This window comes from Centroberyx affinis, unplaced genomic scaffold, assembly GCF_046629955.1.
Source record: "Centroberyx affinis isolate AG114_WGS23_722 - 3 ecotype Tasmania unplaced genomic scaffold, CSIRO-AGI_Caff_v1 ptg006558l_1, whole genome shotgun sequence".
NCBI classification, from domain to species: Eukaryota; Metazoa; Chordata; class Actinopteri; order Beryciformes; family Berycidae; genus Centroberyx; species Centroberyx affinis.
Genome location: NW_027283320.1, coordinates 3,134 through 19,265, shown reverse-complemented (window position 1 = coordinate 19,265; position 16,132 = coordinate 3,134). Strand labels below are relative to the sequence as shown.

General features: G+C 42.4%; 1 protein-coding gene across 1 annotated transcript; it reads right to left on the bottom strand.

The window, feature by feature from the left end:
- Positions 1–512: 512 nt before the first annotated feature.
- Positions 513–9,325, bottom strand: LOC139638794 (inter-alpha-trypsin inhibitor heavy chain H3-like). The gene is made up of 22 exons (XM_071512823.1): positions 9,213–9,325; positions 8,741–8,770; positions 8,337–8,360; positions 7,782–7,936; positions 6,957–7,061; positions 6,708–6,870; positions 6,422–6,532; positions 6,164–6,292; positions 5,908–6,024; positions 5,520–5,688; positions 5,228–5,353; positions 4,900–5,081; positions 4,451–4,636; positions 4,213–4,352; positions 3,809–3,969; positions 3,492–3,521; positions 3,333–3,398; positions 3,031–3,144; positions 2,525–2,726; positions 2,049–2,221; positions 1,042–1,153; positions 513–880 (listed from the first exon to the last, which is right to left on the bottom strand). The coding sequence occupies exons 1-22, from the start codon at positions 9,321–9,323 to the stop codon at positions 742–744; spliced, it is 2,745 nt and encodes a 914-aa protein (XP_071368924.1). The 5' UTR covers positions 9,324–9,325; the 3' UTR covers positions 513–741.
- Between the last annotated feature and the right edge of the window lie 6,807 nt (positions 9,326–16,132).

Here is a 16,132-nt window from a genome sequence, read left to right as displayed (position 1 = left end):
GCAGCAGTTCTGCTCTACCAGTCTGGACTTGTCCATTCAGTGTGTGTGTTTTTGTGTGTGTTTTTTTTGTGTTTTCAGGATCTACAAATTGTTTTTTTTCACTCTACATGCTGAGAGGTAAGCATGGCTCATCATCAGGAGGTGTGGACCACCAAATTGCACAGAACTGTAACTACTATCAGTGATGACATTTCCAGTAATAAATCCACACACCCCCTTTGGGCCAATCAATATGAAAATTGAACCAGTTCTTCCTTGGGCCATGCCAATCTTCCTAACAAGTTTCATGCAAATTCATGCCCAACCTATTGAGATATCCTGCTAACAGACGGACGGATGGACGCAGGTGAAAACATTACCTCCTTGGCGGAGGTAACAATGATCAGAGTCACAGTTATTTGGTATACATAGGACTTCTTTATGTGGATCGTATGACCATAAAGTAACTTCTCGACAATTTGTCATTACCAAGGTAAATAAAGATGCAGGGAGGTGTTAATGTGGAAGGCACATTTATTTGGTATCACCAGGCACCTGTCATTCCCTCTCAAAAGTTAGAGTCCTACGGTTCAATGCAACTTCAATGCAATGCTTTGAATTAAACCTATTTAACTTTGGTACAATATGTTGGTGTATTCACAGTGTGCAGCAAGTACAGGCAGATTTTTGAACATTTCTTGAATAAATGTGATACCGCCGATTCCTGTCATAGATATTGATGACATTGTCTGCTAGCTATTCTCAGACAGTCTTAAAGAGGCCTGACACAATGTAGTCTGAGGCACTTCCATCTACGAGGCCCGTTCCATTACTGTGCACAAACCAGCAGGGCACATTTTCTCCATTCTTCACATCGCTCCTGAAGTCCCTCTGCCAGCCTCTGTGGGCCAAGGGAGAGAGAAACATCATGCAGACCCAACAACATTAAAGCTGTGCATTGAAAACAACACAAATCAACATATATTTATATTTAGGCCACAGTACATCTAGCAAACGCTTACTCATTGATATGGGAAACACTGAATGAGGTGTCTAGTGTACCTGGTCACATTGAGCTCCTGTCCTTTAACATGCATGGTGGCGTCTGGTTTCTCAGGGACTTCTCCTGGACGCAGGTCTCCCACCTCAAACTCAACCCCGTGGTAGAACTGACCTGGAGGGAGGCCCACCATTGTAAATGAACATAATTTCAAAGGAGAATCGTTCTGGCCCTGCATGGGGGCCCTTCATTTTATTTTGGTCTTGATTTACCTATATTGGCATGAGGCTAAATTATCACCAAATAATTTAAAATAATTTGAGCTTTGAAAAAGCATATTGCAATGCCTACTGGATCAAAGGTCAACTCAAATTTTCCTCTATATATGTACACATATGATCAAAGATGTTTAATGAAGATGATTGAGGGGTTAAATTTAGTAGTTTAAGTTTAAAAATCCATCCTTTATTTTACAGGCAGTTTCAGACTAACTCCAGTCAACACAGCACAATAGGACTTGGTCTTGGCTCACCTTACTAACAATTACTAAAATCCTTCCAATCAGTCATGTTTGCAGCAGGTTTACCTCATTTAAATTAGAGGAGCTGGTTTTGTCAGCCAATCAGGGTCCAGTGTTGTCACTGTTCTGCCTGTGTGGACTTAGTCTTCAAATTCATCAATTTTACTAATTCAATATAACTTTAACTAAACTATATTTATTTCCAAAGCATCACAAAGAACATTATTCTTATCGTGAGCCATGGTATACTTGAAGACAAAATCGTGAAAACTGAATAATATGGGACATTTAAGTAATTAATTGTCATAATTATTGGGCCTCAAATATTCTGCCATCATAGAACTGATTCCAAGAGGAGAGTATCCACACTAATTGTGCCAGTTTTGGTTTGTTGTTCTGCTATGTACCTTTCTGGAGTTATGGGGCACTACAGTAAATTCTAATGGAGTGACACATTATGATACATCAACAGCATCTAAGGCATATTACTTGGCTTGACCGACTACTAAACCTTCCACTCTAGTTGCCCTCTAGCGTGTAGTGTTGTACCTAGCAGGCCGTGAACAGAAGGGGAGAGGAGGTGGCTGTCCAGCGTGTAGAAACCCAGGTAGTCTTGATGGTAGGGGTGCTTCGCCCACACTTTATGCAGCAGGATCACAAACTTGACTGAATCTCTTAGAGTGACCGTCAGGCTGCGATCCTTGGTCAACAGAAGATCCATTCTGGAGGAGGGAGAGAGAGGAGGCAGAGGAGAGAGGAGAGAGGGAGGAGGCAAGGGGGTGGAAAGAGGTAGAGGAGTAGAGGAGAAAGGCAGGAAGAAGAGGGGAGGGAAAAGAGTCAGGGAAGTGAGGGAGGAGGAAGGCAAGAGGAGGAGGAAGATGGAGTGAAGGGTAGGAGTGATGGGTGTTCAGAGCAAGGAGGAAACCAGGGACGCATCCTGAACTTAGCCTTAGATATCATATTGAGTTGCTCTTGTATTGTCCTCTGTCACTGAGGGAGCTGACGATCTCAAAGGCAGCACTCACTTAGGTCCTTTGAGGGAGGCTGCATCGGACCACAGCAGCTTGACCCGTTTGCCGTCCTGGGACACAGAGATGTCCTGAGTCGTCACCTCCAGTCTCACCCCCAGCTTCTGGTGGACGATGCCAAAACGTCCAAAGTAGGTGTTGATTTTACCATCAGGGGGAATTTCCTTATCTCCGATGGTCTGGCCATTGACCAAAATGCCTGAGGAAGCAACATGGGATTCAGTTCACTCTTAAGCTGATTAACTCTAGGGTATGATCTAGTGTCTCACAGAAGAGGCATTACCAGTGTCCAAACTCACCAGAACCAACACTTTATTAGATGGTATTTAAATCTTGGTGTACAAAAGTGTAGTTAAAACACATTCAGGAAAAAGGACATCAGAAAACCATTTGGAACTTAAGGGCAACAACTATCATATTTTTGGGTCCAATAGCCTACCTATGCTTACAAAAAGGGGAAAAAATCATATCATGACTGATGATAATCATGACCCAGGGCTGACCTGAGGTTGGGTCTCGGACCAGGTTGAAAATGGTTCCTGGGTTGTCATTGATGTTGAAACACAGTGCGTCCTCTCTGTCTGGAAGCTCTATCATGAAATGGGGATCTCCATCCACTGCACAGACGTAACCAAGACAACTCATGATACTCAAACAGAGTGCATATGATAACTGTCATGGGGAATAGCTTCTGTGTCACTTTTTTAGTATTAGCTCAACAAGCTGAGTTATAAAATAAGACTGTGCAGTTAATGCATTAAAAAGATAATAACACTATGTCAAAAATGGATGAGGGGGGACTTACCAAAATATGTTGGAGCAGAGGCGGCATAGCTTGTTTGTTTGGGTATAATCCAATTCCCCTGAGGGGCTACACAAATAATAGAATCCAAGTTAAAAACAATACACTGGACGGACCTAAACCCAGAAATTTTTCTTATACTATTCGATGGAGATACCTTACCTCTATGCCTCTCAGCCTGTTGTCTTTGCTCTGTCAAAAAAAAAACACATGGAAAAAACAATGTTGTACATTGCACAATATAAACTAGAATATCCGCCTCTGCTGGTATAATTCAGTGAATAGCATGTGGAAACATGTATTTAACAGCTAATTCAGGTCATGATTGTATAGCACTAGGTGGGCAGGCTTTTCCCAACATGACATGACAACACCTCACTGTTGTAATGAGGTGTTATCATATCATGTTGGGAAAAGCCTGCCCAGTCAACTCAGTATCACTCTTTCCAACCCTCTCTGTCCTCCCCTTCCGCCCCTACCTTCAGTCAGCTTGTCAGCGATGAGGTGGGTGCCTGGTCTATCCTCAGTCTCGGGCTTGATGACCACCATGGAGGTGAGAGGGGAGACGAAGCTGTACTGCAGGGACATTTCCAGGGCCTTGGCCGTGGCATTGCCTTTCTCCTCTGGAGTGCCGCTCTTACTGAGAGAAGAAAAATATAAAATACATACAGGAGGTGGCAGCTGACTTTGGCATTCGAAAAACTGACCAGTTCATCACACACGATTTCATTACACATTTTATCATGGGCTCTCAGATGACATAGGGCAAAAATTATTATCAAAGAGTATTTATCCTCAGAAAGATCTTCATCAGACCAGTGGGCTTAAAGATTCTCGAAGCTCTGACAGGCACCACAGCTAGATTGAAAGTGCTCAAACAGACCTCTTCTCCAGCAGCTGTTGGATGGTGAGGTAGGCCCACAGACGCTCTGTGAAGTCCCCAAAGATGTACTCCTGCTCTGGGTAGATCACGTCCCATTCCACAGCGCTGGCCTGGCCCTGCACCTGGAAGTCCTCCTCAAACTACAGAGAAGATGAAAGGAGAAGAAATGTTCATCCCTCCACCTCAACATGTCTATCACATGCACAAGGTGTAAATTGTTGTGGTTTCCCTCTCTCACCCCCTTGCCGAACACTTCCACCAGGAAGTGGTCTATGTCGTTGTCACTCAGCCGACCGGCCACCACGATCTCCGAGCCATTGAACAACTGGTTGAAATGGTTGGTGGTCAAGAAGTCCACTGCGTTGTCAGGGTAACGCAGGTCCACCTCTGAGAGCAGAGGGCTGGCCACCTCCTCATAGAAACCCTGCAATAAATTCATACACATAATATTTACAATAGGAATGTGTCATAGATGGAGTAATGCAATCTATCAAACCACCACAGAGAAAAAAGTAATACATCTTGGCTCTTGTGTTTACAAACAAGCAGATAAACAAATCTATAGGCTCAAAAATGTTTGTTAGATCTCTAGTGATTTTGACAGGGAGGCATCAATAGAATGGAGGGACCTGAGAAAGCAATCCTGTTATAAATCATCATCATGTATTCATAACGCCCTTCATCCACCTGGAGTTGAATGGTCGCATCTGAGGCCTCGTAGATTCTGCGGGCCACTCCCTTGTTTTGTTTGGCCATCACATCCAGGAAGGAGTAATCCACATCGTTTCCAAAGCCCAGACAGAACAGAGACATGTTCCCACCAACAGCATGACGCACATTCTCCTGGATCCTTGGGAGATAGCTCTCACCTTCACATGCACAGACACAGTACACACAAATACAATGCACAATGAAAAATGCATGGATGAAAGTACACACACACACACACACACACACACACACACACGAATAAAACAGTATAAAGACACAAGAATTTCCCAGTTTGCATGCTCACCACTATTGGGCATTCCATCAGTCAGTAAAATAATCATATCCACGCTCCTCTCTGGGAGGTTCTTGTTCTTCCTATCTTTGATCAACATGTCCACACCTCTCAATACGGCATCATTGATATTGGTTCCTAGAAGGGGAACACACAACATGGCATTGGCACGTATTGTAAAACGTATATAATGATGTTGAATTTCTACCAGTTAGCTCCATCCTGGCATTCAATAGTCATTTAAATTACATTTGGCATTAAAGGACATTTGACTGAAGGCAGATGTCACTTGTTTGACGCTCACCTCCTCTGTCCGTTATCGCTCTGACATAGTTCATGCCTTTGGCCACATTTTCCTTGGTTGCTTTGGTAAGGGACTGCTGCCAGGCGTTAATTTGATCATCAAACTGGATGAGAGCAAAGTAGTCCTCCTCATGGAGGTCTTTGAGAATGGCCAGCAATGCTTCTCTGGTCTACAAAGGGTTACAAGGTCAGAGGTCAAAATGTGCACATATGCAAAAATGGAGTACATACTCCATGCACACTCAAAAAAAGATCTACCTTATAGAAATGTTTGGTCTCACTGGAACTAACCTCAATGAATAAAGATCAAAAAAGGTGCTGCGTGTATCATGTTTACATCAATAAATCAGAACCACATTCATTTTGAGACATTAGTGTCATTTCCTCACCTGTTGCATCTTTGTTCCATCCATTGAGCCACTCCTGTCAATTACAAACACCACATTCTTGGGGACTCTGGGTAAGTCAGGAGGAGCGAAGAAGTGCACAAAGTATCCATTCACAATCTGAAGGAGAGAGAATCACATAAAGTATAACTATACTTTGTGAAAGAAATGACAGAAGGCATTATTTAGATATTTAAATGTGTGCACACAGTTGATACCGAGGTGAGAGGTGATATTGAGCTATTTGTTGATAGCTGACCTGAATGTCCCCTAGGCTCTTTGCCCGGTTCACATCGTACTTGATGACAAAATCTCCTTCGAGCAGTGTGCCATCACATCCTGGACACTTCCTCTGCTGGTCCAATGTCGGTGAGAAAGAGATGTGTGCCTGACAAAGGGATTGCAGTACATTCAGTTTTATAAGAAATATTTAACAGTTTCTGTATGCTGGTTGGGCTCTTAATTTCATTAAACATGGAGAAAGGGGTGGAGATGGAGCCAGGAGTAGGAGACAAACCTTTGTGTCTGTGACGGTTTTCTCCACCAGAGGGAGCAGCTCATTGGATAGAAAGGTTCCATAGGCATCAACAAATGCAATGCCCTGGGGCTCATAGATATCTGCCACAATCTGTACACACACACACAAAAGAGAGAGAGAGAGAGAGAGAGAGAGAGAGAGAGAGAGAGAGAGAGAGAGAGAGAGAGAGAGAGAGAGAGAGAATGTGTAAGATAAACCATTCATTAAGCACACCTGACCCAGGAAATCACACAGAAGAAGGATGTGAACATGAACATGGCGTCACCTGAAAGTTCTGGACCAGCTGTTTGGGTTTAACCCGGGTCAGAATCTCATACTGGCCCAGTTTCCTCTGAAGGAGCTCCTCATAGGTCAGAGTGAAAGTCACGTTGCTATTGGCTGCAATGTTGACAGACACAGAGAACTTCTCCATCTTTCTTCCAGAAGCCCTGTAAGAAATGTACTAGTCACTTTAATGTGATTTTCACTCCACCCCATGTCTAAGTCACCTTTTAATTGTTTCAGGTCGACATACTTGACCAGTCCAGCAGTCTGTCCTGTGGAAACAGCCTTCTGGTACTCCTTCTTGGCTTTCTCTTTCTCCTTCACCTCCCCAACATAGACCTGACTCTCAATCTCCCTGGGAGGGAAAAGAACAGTCAACATACACAGACGGGGATTCAAATGGGGTGGTGGTTTCCTAACTGAATCTAGGATAAGGGTTAGGGCTAGGGAAATAGCCTATATAGCGGTATTTATGGCAGGCCATTTTGTAATTTATGTCCTAAAATGCAATAGTCACTAAAAATTGCTACTGTAATTTTACTAGTTGTTATATTATAAATATTAGTTCTAATTTAATAGATACTAGTGACTAATTAGCTACTAGTCACTATTCTGCCAGCAAAAAGTCACTAAAGTCGCTAAAATTTAGGCTCTAGTACTTAGTACTTACTTAGGTGTAGTCACTTTTCTGGCAGTGAAAAAGCACTAATCACTAAAAAATAGGCAGTTCTTTTTTTAGTCACTAGTCAATGTTCTGTTCTAAAATTACAATAGCAACTAGTAACTGGTCAAATGGTGATTAGTGACTACAAAATAAGCACTAGTGACTAATTTTTAGTGACTAGTGCATTTTTAGGGAATAAATGACAAAATGGCCTGCCACAGGTATTGATCCACCAGACGGAGCATTGTGAATCTGACAAAGAGAGTCAACTAGTCATCCAACACACAGAAATTCTGCTTTGCAGCCTCATTGTGAAAAGAACCAGAGAGAAATACTGCTGCATCCACAGACAGCCATAACGCATGCAGGAATGTAGACACAGTAAACGGAAATAGCTGGAGACAGACTAACATGCTGAAGTTGGTGATGAAGGCGGTCTTGGGAAGCTCCACTTCAAAGAAGATTTCCTGGGAGGAGTTGGCCTTGTTCAGAGCGCTGGAGGTCATGACTGTGTGAGCAAAACGAGACGCCACTGTGCAGTCCATTGTGACGCTGTACACCTCCACCTGAGACAAGAGAGAAACAGAGAGAGAGGTGGAGGAGGAGCAGGTGGAGAGACAGAAACAGTGACAGAGTGGAAGACTAGGGAGAGTCTCCTATTACAAGCACTTCAGATAGTCTATACAGTGAATAAAGGTGCACTATTTCTATTTCTTTTCAAACTTATTCTTTTCTTTTGCAACTGGGTACAGCCCAGAGAGTGTTGCCTTGATTGGTGCCAAAGAAAATTATTACAGCTTCGCTCACATAAACAAAACATTATGTCACTGATTCCATTTCTGCCGTGATGTTATGAGACTGTTTGGGCGAGTCGACCCGGCTGCTCGGATGATGTTCTAAGCAGGGATAGTGTATAGCTCGTCATGATTATCATCATCTGACATCCAAACAGATTTTTTTTCTTACCGTTGCGTCAGCTGTACTTCTTTTCTGTAAGAAAAAAAACATAAAGAAATTAGCTACTGTTTAGATTTTTATAAAAGCACAATCATGATGGGATTTCTGTTCACTAGGAGAAGTAGTATTATTAATAAATCTAAATTTTAGACTGTATAAAGATGGCAAGTTGAGCTGGCAAAGCTGCTTTATGGGTGCTGTATTTTGGGTGATCTGTTTATTTAAGAAAGACCAAAATTGTATCATTAAGATAGATATCATATGAAGAAATATGGAATTTATGGAATACTTCTACATTGACCAAAGGTTTGGTGGAAATTGCATAAGCACTTCACAGTAAAGTAATGACAGCATAGAAATCACAGATTTTGTGTCTGTCTGTAAATAGTCAGTCAATAGCTACAGTCAAGTACCTGAAGTGATCTGGCGGCACCTTGTGTCTCCTGGAGCACACACACAGCAGGGTGGACCAACATGGTGCCAAGATATTAGAAAAGAAAGAAAATGAGACAAAAATGATCGAGACATGATAATGAATGTAAAAAGCCACTGTCATAACATGAACTAGCTTTTAAGAAAAAAAGACATGACTCATTCCCACCTCAATCTTCACATTCTCTCTCACACTCATACATACACACAGGAGAAAGAGAAATGAATGCGCAGTAGAGAAACAGAACAGGATGTCAGGGGATAGTAGCAAACTGCTGCCAGTGGAATACAGATGCTTTAAAGGGGAGCATCCAGGATAAAGTAGACGAGTGGCTGCATTAGAAAACTAATAAACTACTAAAAAAAATGACATGGACTGGCTAAAGATGGTACTATAAAATAATGTGGTAACAAATTAAGAGCAGAATAGAAAAGGTGTCCCAGTGACGTTACCTGTACAGTAGCATGGTCGCGGGAGATGACCAGAGCCCCCTCAGCCAGGCTGGGGAGCCAGAGGCAGACGCAGCCCCACAGCAGCAGCCGGACACCCCACACTCCAGACATGACCAAACTTCCACTAAACACTGACTGACTTCACCACTGAAAAAAAAACTCAATCTCCCTGCCCAGGAGGAGGGACAAAATGTGTGTGTTGTCCTGGAGTATTGACCAACAGACCTGACCTCAGCGTGCAGGAGGCCCTGAGGTGGAAATGTACGGCTGCTGCTGCTTGTAAACCTCAAAAAAATACCTGTGCTAAGGCTTTAAGTGTGTGAACACCTGTTTGCATAACCATACTCAAACCAACTTAAACTAACTTAACAAGACTGATCTCTGAAGTTTGGCTACATGTAAAGCTTCACATTCAAAGCCTTGAATCAAGCAGAAAATATAACAAAAGCACTAGTAGTAATGCTGAATTGTTACTGAATATTTAGCAAGGTAGATAATCCCTAATCCAATTTAAGTACATTATGTTACCAGTCAGCTCATATTCCTGCTTTGTTTATATTTGTCTACCCACTGTTTGGTTAAGTGGTCCAAATGTCAGTGCCATTGAAGGCAATGTGTAATGTGTTGGATATCTCCTGGCTTGTCACTTTGAACAGATTGAAATTTTAGAGATGAGCATAATAGGCATTAGCACAATAGGCAGAATTACAAATATGAGCCACTATTTCTAGGATTAAAAATATATCTTGCCCTCATGGCCAAGTTTCTGTGTTGGTTTCTTATACACTGTTACACTGAAAAATGAATAACTCATGTGATGACTGGGCATAGGATAAATACTCGAAATACTAGAAAATATCAGATGAGACACTTCATTCACCTCTCATTCAAGTGCTTTCCTCCCCGGACTCCCTCAGCCCCTCACTGAACAGCCTGTGCAGTTTCATCCGATGTGTGTGTTTACATCATTTCTCATATGCCAAACTGTGAACAGTGGCGGACTGTAAGGAAATCGGACAACCAGCTCTGGGTGTAGAGAGAGTATAGCAGGGATAGATGAGGTTTTGAGTATTAAATAAAGTAACCTCCTCACTAAGTTCTGGGCATGATGCAGGCATGGTTGGCAGGATCCGTATTGAAGGCATCTGTGTGTGTGGGGGGGAGTGTGGGAGTGCATGTGGGAGTGCATGTTTACTTATCTAACTAGCAAAAAGCACTTTCACTACTTTCTGCCAAAAGTTGCCTGAAGGGGTTCTGTGATATCATATCCCATGCCTCTACATAGACCACTACGTAGCAATTATGCTCTCTTTGTGGTTTACTGACACATCAAAGAAAAGCCGGAGAGGGAAATAGTTTCATGTTTATTTAGTCAAAATGGTCTTAAAGAAGAGCCCATTTTCATGTAAAAAAAAAAAAGAACAAAATAAGACTAATGTTTTAACAATCTTTGTCAACACTGATGACAAATAAATCTCATAACTCATTGACAGCACATCACATACACCATTCCTGCTGACTAGAACCAAAACCATTGTTCAATCGATACACTGACTGTGCAAACTGCAAAGTACAGCTGCTTATGTGGTGGAAGTTTTCTGTAATAAAAGAGACTTGGAGAAGAGAAGTTGTCTTTCTGTCGTCTTTATTGCTTGCAAGCAAGGCACGATGCATTCACAACAGGTGTGATCAGCAAAGGGCCCCAACTCTGATTTGTCCACCCGTCTTATAATCAAGAAGTAGAAATATCTGAGTCATGAGAAGTTTGACACATTCTTATACTTGAAACATTATGCGATCAGGGTGCATCTGTGCATAACAAAATCCAGTTCCAACCGGACACTCAAGGCCATCTCTGGTCAGAACCTTTGTTTATCTCAAACCGGTAGAGAATGGAAAATTACTGAAGACAAAGACAGCATTCAACTGAGAAATGTATCATGCTTGATACATGATGAACAGAATGGCCAGGTTCCGGAGATAAAAGATTTAACAGCAGTTTGTAAATTTCCACACAGAGAGAGAGAGTACAGTACAGATATTAAAGAAATAAAAGAATAGAATAGACATAGAATAGTATAATAGTGTAATTTCCTCCACAATTCCTCCCCTTGAGCATTCTATGCTCACTCAGACATGAGAAATCATACAAAAGAAACTTGTTTTCATGTTTATCTTATAACTAATGTGCAATACAGGCAAGAGTATCACGCGTCATCCCGAGCACAAGATCTCACCAGCAAAACACTGATCACCTACACTAAGAGGTAGTAGTAGTTGTAAGAAGTTGTGCTTAGGCTCCTAATGAGAAATGAACCAAAAACTCTTCCGGGTGTTTTATTGTTTGACTGACCATGGAAGAGAAAAATGATTCACTGTTCACCTCAAAAAAAAAACCCCTCATCAACATAATATGACAATAACATGATAAAACACCAAACATAATTCTAAAAAAGGATGATACCTTGTTTGATTCTGACTCTCATCTTAAACCTTCAATGAAGCTGATAATCCACTGAAGCACTTCACGCTTTCAACATCAAAACTCTATACACATCCTGTAGTACAGTTACAAAACAGGGTAAAAATGCAGTTATGACTCTCATGTACCCATCTGCACTGATAATTATAGGTGAGTCAATAGGTTATGCATCAAAAGTAAGCAATAGAATTAAACTGTACCCATGAAGCAAAACACTGTAGATTAAAACGTCCATGGCTGCAACTCAAGATACAGCTCTGATATTATAAAAAGGTAAAAATAGAAAAATAGTCACACTAACTCTATAAATCATCAAAACAGTGGGATATAAAAGTAAAATGTAAAAAATAGTAATGCATGATCAATGAAATTATACACATTTAAAAATTAACCCATACAAATTTTCATTAACATCATTAATCAACTTAATAATCAACTTAATAAACCCCTCTCTGGCAGTTTATTAGGCAAAAAAAGTACAGTGCAAAAACATATCATCAATCCCAGCACTATCAACACAGGTATCAGCAATTGAACCACCATTGCACCCCAGGGACCCAAATGGTCATACAGCCATTGTGTAGCACTGAATCCTGCAGAAGCAGAAGGTGCAAAGTGGTCTGCAAGGTTATTTAGGACCTCAATTAACTGTGTGATATTGTCATGTGGGTCTGGAAGAAGCACACAACATGCTGAACCAGTTAGATTTAAAGCTGCACACATCCCCCCCGGTTGCAAAAATGTAGTCTAGCGCCATTTCATGCTTCAAAATTATCTCCCTATGGTTTCGGGCAGCGTTGTTCAAGGCCTCAAGGGTAGCTGTGTTGTTTTTCATGTAATAGTACATGGCATAGGTGATGTTATCAATGTGGTCTGCCAGAAATGTAACACCATACCAAGGGAATAAGCCAATGCCCCACTTCTCACCCAAACTAATTCGCCAGTGGTAAGAGTCTAATGTGTCAAACTGAGCCATCTCTCTTTTCCTGAGACGGGAGTGTGTGGGGTGTGTGCGAGTGATATTAGACATTGGTATGAATGACACTGGGGTAGTCAATTTCGGTGGGAGGAAATTGTATGCTCGCTTACCACAGACCCAATGATGATCTAATAGCCGTCCTAACCCCAGTGTGGTGCTGACAACTGGAACTTTAGTCAAAACACAATCTTTTACTGAACATGGAATGGTCAGATTCACAGTCATACATGATGTTGAACCCTTGATAACCCCCTCACATGTCTGTGCTTGGGCACAACTTGAGTATCCCAGGAACTGGCGTTTGTCATAATTCTAGAAATCTGGATTTTTTGCACCATTCCAGCAGGTCTGGTTTGTTCCACGGCACACACAATATGATGGAAATGAGGTATTTGCTCTCACTGTCAGACCCTTGTTACGCAGTCTATCGTCTGTTGAATTGTCTGGGAAAGTCCATTGTTGGTAGCACAAGGGTCTGCAGGCAGTTTGATTGAAGTATTTCGAGTCAATGTGGTTATATTGGTTCACTATGTTCAGACATGCTGCTGTGGTGAAATTGTGGTGTGTTCCAGCTTCTATGGTGTTCCTTGAAATGGTGAGTACACAATTGGTTACATCTCTGCTAGCTGGACGACTGTCCGCAGGGAGAGGGTCCTCAAGTGACAGTGCAGTCGGAAAACATGCCAGGCATGATGTGTTAGGATGTGCTGCATGCCCTTGTGCCAGTTTCTCTGCCACTCAGCTGGGACATGCAGGTCTTCTGGCTTGTACCACCATGTTGCAGATCTCTTACGCCTGGGGAGCTGTGTGGCGGCTGTGGGTGTCAAGTCCCCCCCTGGAGGATGAGCAGTCGTGTTGGTCCTCGACGCAGGTGGGATGTGGATCAGTATGATGGGCACAAGAACCACAACTGCTATGATCAGAAAACAGCAGAGTGTGCCCCGCATGCCACATGCGCGTGTTCCTGAAGGGGTGCCACGGGGTGCCATGGGCGTGGCCTCAGCGTTGGCTGCATCTCAAACATCCCTCGGAGGCCCTCAGTAGGTTTTTAAACCTCAGGGAGAGCTGGCTTTAGTCACACCCACACCGTCTGGTCCCAGAGCCTTCTTGCAGTGGCTGGCGTGGATCCAAGTGGCTCTCTCTGCGACCTTCACTGCTGAGGCGGTAGTCAGGAGGATCTGGAATGGTCCGGTCCACCTGAGCGCCTTCCAGCCTTTCCTCCTGGAGTCTTTCACCACGATCCAGCTTTCCCTCGACCTCTCTGGGCAGGGTGTCTTTCACCTGTCTGTGGATGTCAGTCAACAGAGGACAAGTTTGCACAATAACACAACATTTCATCATCACATTCCTCTGTTGTGGGGAGCTGTCTTTTCTGGGGCCCAATCCAATGTTCACAGGTCTGCCAAAAAGAATCTCAAATGGACTCAGGCCATTTCTCTTCCTGATTCTGGCCCTCATTTGTGTCAGGACTAAAGGTAGTGCCTTTGTCCAGCTTAGTCCCGTTTCAGCACATTTAGCCAATTTATTTTTTAGAGTGCCATTTTCTCTTTCAACAGCACCTCCACTGGCTGGATGATATGCACAGTGGTATTTTAAGTCAATTCCCAAGAATTTGCTCACTGCCTGTAGAGCTTCATTTACAAAGGGTGGGCCATTATCACTACTGATTTTATGTGGTATTCCCCATCTGGGAATGATTTCTCTTACCAGAGCTTTAGCCACAGCAACAGCGTCTTGCTTTGATGTGGGGAAAGCTTCAACCCATTTAGAAAATATGTCAGCTATCACTAGACAGTATTTCTTACCTTCACTCAGTGACAGTTGAATGAAATACATTTGTAGGTGTTCAAATGGTTCTGATGGTGCTGGATGGGCACTGGGTGTCATCTGCTGACCTCTCCCAGAGTTGTGTTTTGCACAAACTAAGCATCGTTCACAAAAATTTGAGAACCCCTTTGTGAACCAATGTCTGTTTATTTCCGCCATCATTCCTCCTTTTGACACATGATCCACTCCATGTGTCAATTTTGCATAGAAAGGAAACAGACATCTAGGCAAACACGGTTTACCATCAGGGCCGTACCAAACCCCATCCTCTGTGGAAGCACATGCAGCTTTCCATATTTTCTTTTCAGCCAGTGTTGCTCTGCTTTGCAGATCCTTCAGGTCTGCCTCTGGCGTCACCTCCTGTGGAATACTGGCTGCCTGCACAGTAAATGGCATAGAAGCTGCACATTTTGCAGCTGCATCTGCTCTAGCATTTCCCTGTGTAATGGGGTCTGTTCTCTTTGTGCAGCAATTGCTTTTGGGAGTAGCACCGCTTCCAGCAAACCAGCTACCAGGGTGTGGTGTTTGATACCAGTCCCTGCAGATGTTAAGAATTTTCTATGTCTCCAGATTGCACCAAAATCATGTACTACACCAAATGCATATCTACTGTCTGTGTAGATATTTACTGTTTTGCCTTTTGCATATTTGCATGCTTCTGTGAGTGCCTTTAATTCTGCAGCTTGTGCTGAGAAATGGGCTGGAAGTGGTTCTGCTATGATAGTATCATGTTGAGTAACCACAGCAAAACCTGCTTGATTTTTGTGTGTCAGCTGGTTTTGGAAAGCGGAGCCATCCACAAATAACTCCAGTTCCGGATTCGTTAGCGGAACCTCCTTTAAGTCAGACCTGGGGGAGCAAACTTCTGTTATTGTTGCAACACAGTCATGTGGCTCTCCTTCATCTGCTGTGGGGAGAAGTGTAGCAGGATTTAGAACAGTGCATCTTTTTACAGTGATGTTCGGCATGTCTAGTAACCCTTTGATGCACAAGCTATGCAAACCCCTTCTAATGCACAACATGGGTCAAAAATGACCCGTATTCATTTCCTATGTTATTTCATGCATGGCTGAGTGTTTCTTTGCTATATCTTTTGAAATCAATGTATTTCATCATTTAATATTCCAAGTATTCATTAAATATCTTGTTTTTGACTACCACAAATCATTATTTTCATTTTTCCTTTCTTACTTTATGAACAAAGATAGTTTTTGTATGACTACATCAAGTTTACACACATGGGTCAAAAATGACCCGTATTCATTTCCTATGTTATTTCATGCATGGCTGAGTGTTTCATTGCTATATCTTTTGAAATCAATTTATTTCATCATTTAATAATCAAAGTAGTCATTAAATATCTTGTTTTTGATTACCACAAATCATTATTTTCATTTTTCCTTTCTTACTTTATGAACAAAAATAGTTTTTGTATGACTACATCAAGTCCTTATCTGGTCCTAAATGAACATGTGCTCTGTGTGTGTGTGTGTGTTCCTGTCCAGAGTGAACTATCATTTCAACAGCTGTCTTTGGTCAGCAGTCTGAGTGTTTCTCACTCCGTCCTCTATCTGACATAGAGACATTGGTGTGTGTTCATTCTAGCAGGTGGCTGTGTATAGCTCTGGGTCT

Coding starts and splice junctions, on each gene's coding strand:
- LOC139638794 (XM_071512823.1), bottom strand. CDS start 9,323: ATGTCTGGAGTGTGGGGTGTCCGGCTGCTGCTGTGGGGCTGCGTCTGC. Junction 3,970..4,212: donor CAACAGCTGCTGGAGAAGAG/GTCTGTTTGAGC, acceptor TTCTTCTCTCAG/TAAGAGCGGCACTCCAGAGG. Junction 3,145..3,332: donor CTCTGCTCCAACATATTTTG/GTAAGTCCCCCC, acceptor ACGTCTGTGCAG/TGGATGGAGATCCCCATTTC.